We start from the raw sequence: 5,333 nt of genomic DNA on the forward strand, positions 1-5,333 counted from the left end.
TATTATAATATTTTTATCAAATTATTTCTTTTTGGTAGTTATGTTGAATTAGTATATTTTTCTTCAACTCCACTAATAAAATGTAATATTTACATTTTTAAGTAATAAGTAAATATGAACTATTATGTCATACATAATACAATGGATTACTAATTACTTAGTTATTTGTTTCAGTGAAAATGACTAAAAAATTAAAACAACCATTAATCTTGATTTCATCGGATGAAGAAGATATCAATGGATCTCATCTTATTGAAGAAGTAAAAAAAGCTGCCCATATTATTTATGTCTTAAATGTGCTAATTATTGAGAATGTGTTTAGATTGAATATGATAATGTTGCTGAAACTCATTACATATCTAGTGATGATGATACCAGTAATTTGACAAATATGGGTAATGGTTTGGTTGAGACTTCTAAAAATTGTATAGGAAGTACAAGCAAGAATGGACCATGGAAAAGAATCAATACAGGAACTGTTCAAAATAATATTAATCGAGTTCATAATAATTCAACGACAAATCCATCACCTGTTGCAATGCCAGCAAGGAAACGAGTACAACCACAAAACAAAAGTAAATTTAACTATTTATTATATATTTCATATCTTTATATCATGAATAAAAGATAATAATAAGTACAATGTTTATAACATTTATGTGTTCTAAAATTGCTAAACCTATTTAATTGATGTTTCATGTATAAAAAGTTAGTTATTATAAATGTTGATTTATTTGGTTTTGAGAGTATCTGAAGTTTTCAATATTCATGATTATTTTAGAAAGAAAACGTATAAAAACTCTAGATCGTGATAACAGTGATTCTGATCCTGAAGTTGATGATGATTACAAAGAGTATGTTATTTTTAATTTAATTAAAAATTGTATAGCTGTTATAATATTACTGTTCTTTTAATTAGTGAAAAGAATTTTGTAAAAGACAGTAGTACAGAAATGCGACAAAAAGCTTTAGAATTGTTAAACACTGCCACTGAAGCAGAACTTAGAATAGTAAAAGGAATGACTTCAAAAAAATTTGAGGGTCTCAAAGCCTTACGACCATTTTCCACTTGGTATGATGCGGTAAGTAAAAATCATGTGTAATATATACTATATATACATAAATTATTAGATTTATAATAATTGATCCTAATAATTATACTTTTATTTAGACATGTAAGTTAAAAAACTCTCGATTGTTGGGTGAGCAAACTTTACAAAACGTTATGCACATGATTTCCTGCCAAGAAATTGTTACACAACTAATGAAGAAATGTGAAAAATTAGCATTAAAAAATGGAAATTCCATTACAACTACTAACATGCTTATTAAATCACAGCCAACCAGTTTAAATAAAGAGTAAGACAATATTTGTTATTTTTATAGTTATTTTATCAGACTAATACCAAACATAGCTTACAGCTTGCTGGATACCAGATGATAGGACTTAACTGGCTCATGTTGATGAATTCTCAAAAGCTCAACATGATGTTAGCAGATGAAATGGGTTTGGGTAAAACTATTCAAGTAATTGCATTCTTAGCATACCTCAAAGAGTCTGGCCGGACTCATCCTGAAGTACCTCAATTAATTGTAGTACCTGCCTCGACTTTAGGTATTTAAATTTAAATATGAATGATGGAATTTTTTTAACTACAACATTATTTCTTAATGTTTTTCATATTTATTTTTTCTAGAAAATTGGTATCAAGAGTTTGAAAAATGGTGTCCAACAATGAAGGTTGAAAAATATCATGGACCAATGGATGAAAGGAGATACTTGCGAACTCAGTGGATAAAAAAAGGATTTGGTGATATTGATGTTATATTAACAACGTACATCTTTTTTTTATAATTATTAGATAAAAATAAACATGTGTATTTGTACGGTTAACATTTCTTTGTACTTATAGTTATAGTTGTGCTTCAAATTCGTTTGAAGAGAAAAAATTCTTTAAAACCAAAGAATTTCATTATATTGTATATGATGAAGCACATAAGTTAAAGAATATGACATCACTGTCTTTTGAAACTTTCTCTAATTTTAATGTAAGTTTATAATGTGTTTGTAATAAAATAATATTTTAAATATGTATTTATTTGTTGCAGGGAAACTATAAAATATTATTAACTGGTACTCCACTTCAAAATAATTTATTAGAGTTAATGTCTCTGTTAATATTTCTTATGCCAACAATGTTCCGTGGCAAAGTAGATAACATTAAATTTTTGTTTTCTAAAGGAACAGTGCGTACAAAATAAATACATTTTTTTAATTTCAATGTTTTAATAATATATTTATGTATATATTAAACTTTAGAAAAATACTGGTTCAAAGTATGAATTGCATCGTATTGAACAAGCAAAACAAATTATTGAGCCTTTTATGTTGAGGCGTTTGAAATCAGATGTATTGAAATCCCTACCTGTGAAAACGGTTATAATCAGAAATGTTGCTATGACTGAACACCAACATACTCGTTACATCACATTAACAAATGAAATTAAAGCAGAATCAGAAAAATCAGAATCGACTGAGAACAGTCATATGATGTGGGTTATGATGTTAAGAAAACTAACTAATCATCCTCTTTTATTAAGATATCATTTTGAGGTGAGTAACTTTTAAATTAAGGGTGGGGAAATAATAAATTATTTGTATCATAATTTATCATTATTCAAACTTGTAGTTCATCTATCTTGAGTTTATGTATGCTAAAATATATAAGTTTGTTAAGTTTTTTAACTTAAATATGTTGCATGACAGTATTATTTTCTACTTTTACTACCTTAGGATTTAAAATAACCTTAACATAATTCAGGATAAAACTATTTCATTTTATACAATTTTATTTTTATTTTTTGATAAAATAACCTCTAAAACATATTCTGAGCTTAGTGATTTCTAAGTTACAAGAATGATAGTTTTAACTAGTGGGTGGTTAATATGTAGTTTATTGGTCATTGATGACTTTATCTTATGATCTCAATTACCTAAGAATATTATTTATAGCATTTGTTAACCATAAATTATGGACCAAGGAGTGAATGAAAAACACTTTCTATAATTTTTTTTTTTTACCTTTTTATTCAAATAGTCTCTATTAAATTATATTTTGTATAACAATTAGCATATATATATATTGATAAATTCATGATAATTTTATTTATTATTGATGATGAGTAAAAGATTATATTAATATTAAAAATTAATTAACAGGTGTGGTGAATTGTAAAATATGTTAAATTTATGATAACTGAATTTTCTTTATTGAATATATTAATTACTTCTATATGATAATATTATTTAATTTTACTATAGGGTATGATATACATACTTTGGTTATATAATTTATAAATATTAAATTAATTAGTATTTTATTTATAATTTTAGGATGAAAAATTGTACAAAATGGCTTCATTATTAGCAGTAGAACCATCATACAAACAAACAAATGAAAAGTTCATTGCAGAGGATTTAGCATTTTTATCAGACTTTGATTTGCATAAATTGTGTACTGACTATGAGGTATTTGACTTTTACTCCAAGCTATTGTTAGCTCAAAATTATTTTTAAACTCTTTTACAGTGTCTTAATAAGTTGGGTTATGATCTTCCAATCCAATTGTTTTTGGATTCTGGCAAATTTAAATTATTAAGTGAAATCTTGCCCGATCTCAAAGATAAAGGTCACCGTGTGCTCATATTTAGTCAGTTCCTATCGGTATTAGATCTTTTAGAAATATACATGTCGGAATGTGGCCATTCTTATCTAAGACTGGACGGTTCCACCCAAGTCCAAGAAAGGTATAAGATAATAATTATAGATTTTAGGGAGAGGAGTTAATCATGTATGTGTATTCTATGTACAGACAGTTAATGATTGATTTGTATAACATGGATGAGAGTATATTTGCCTTTTTATTGTCTACCAAAGCTGGTGGATTAGGCATCAATTTAACAGCTGCTGATACAGTCATTTTACATGACATTGACTACAATCCGTATAATGATAAACAAGCGGAAGATCGATGCCATAGAGTTGGACAGACCAAGTGAGCTTTAAATAAAATGTGTATAATATTATAACCATTTAATAATAAATAATTTATCTTTTTCTTAGGCCTGTAAGTGTAATTAAATTCATAAGTAAAGATTCCATTGAACAATCTATGTTCAGGGTGGCACAAGAAAAATTAAACCTTGAACAACAAGTGACAGGTGGTGGAAATGGTAAGGATTATATGATTATATTTATGAACACATTATTTAACTTTAATTATTATTTTGATGCAGATGATGAAGAAGCTGATAAAAAAACCATGGCTCAATTACTTAAACAATCATTAGGTATTGATGACGTTTTATCGTAATTAGTGATATTCCTAATTTTTTAACTATTAATTTCTGATTTAAAAAAAAAATTAATATTCATGTGTTCCTTATCCAATTTTCGGAAAAATTATTATAATTTTTCGATGATATTTGGGTTAAAGAATTGCAAATCAATAAAAATTTCTATTTTTTCTACTTATATTGGAGAGTCAGTAAATAAGTGTAAGATATCACTGATATTCTGATTTGAACAAGAGGAAATATATCCATTGGTAATTTGGTATTTCTGTTATTTATATGAATGTATATTGTAATATATTGATATAGATAATTTAAAATATTTTGTGTATAATAAATGTATGTTTTAATAAAAATATGATGTCTTTTCATTAAAATTGTTTGCTATCCAAATATTTATATTTCATATCAACATGAGCTTTAGAAATACATCTATAATATATATACAGTAGAAACTGTTTATAAGACATAGGTCAGGGATGGCGAACCTTTTTGTACCGGCGTGTCGAATAAAAATTTTGGTTGGATTTTGTTTTACCTGCGTGTCAACTAGTTTAATACCGTAAAAGCGGGTGAATAGAAACACTTTTGAACTTTGAAGTATCATAAAAACTTATCTATTTGAGCTACAAAGTTGATTAGTACATCAAAATACTGGTCTTGTCGAGTACTTTAAACTTGTCGATTCAAAAATATTTTAGTTTCAATAAATAATTGTATATATTGTTTTAAGTGCTCTGTTTCTATTGACCCGATAGTTGGTGACAATAGAATTATTTATGACTTTTTTATATATTTTTTTATTATATCAACAGGTTTTTTGAATAGAAACGATTATTGATATTTTTAAAAAATTGTACACAACTTTTGCCATTAAACTTTTTTTTTTTTATTAAAATCCAACAACATTTACCAACTGTATCAATAAATATAAAAAAAACAAAATAAAAATAACACCTTGTCATAAAATATTAATCATG

At 26.1% G+C, this 5,333-nt stretch overlaps 1 protein-coding gene across 1 annotated transcript; it reads left to right on the top strand.

Moving 5' to 3' along the window:
• Window positions 1-174: 174 nt before the first annotated feature.
• On the top strand, window positions 175-4,667 carry LOC112685063 (SWI/SNF-related matrix-associated actin-dependent regulator of chromatin subfamily A containing DEAD/H box 1 homolog; the record flags this gene model as incomplete). Its single annotated transcript, XM_025556831.1, is given in 15 exon segments — window positions 175-260; window positions 323-575; window positions 782-854; window positions 920-1,082; window positions 1,172-1,359; window positions 1,416-1,615; window positions 1,698-1,836; window positions 1,914-2,049; window positions 2,110-2,247; window positions 2,321-2,614; window positions 3,395-3,529; window positions 3,590-3,807; window positions 3,873-4,055; window positions 4,124-4,233; window positions 4,297-4,667. Coding segments are annotated over 15 exon segments (2,393 nt in total), but the record flags the coding sequence as incomplete, so codon positions are not given.
• Window positions 4,668-5,333: the final 666 nt, after the last annotated feature.

Source organism: Sipha flava, unplaced genomic scaffold, assembly GCF_003268045.1.
Source record: "Sipha flava isolate LNK unplaced genomic scaffold, YSA_version1 264_pilon_pilon, whole genome shotgun sequence".
Taxonomy (NCBI): domain Eukaryota; kingdom Metazoa; phylum Arthropoda; class Insecta; order Hemiptera; family Aphididae; genus Sipha; species Sipha flava.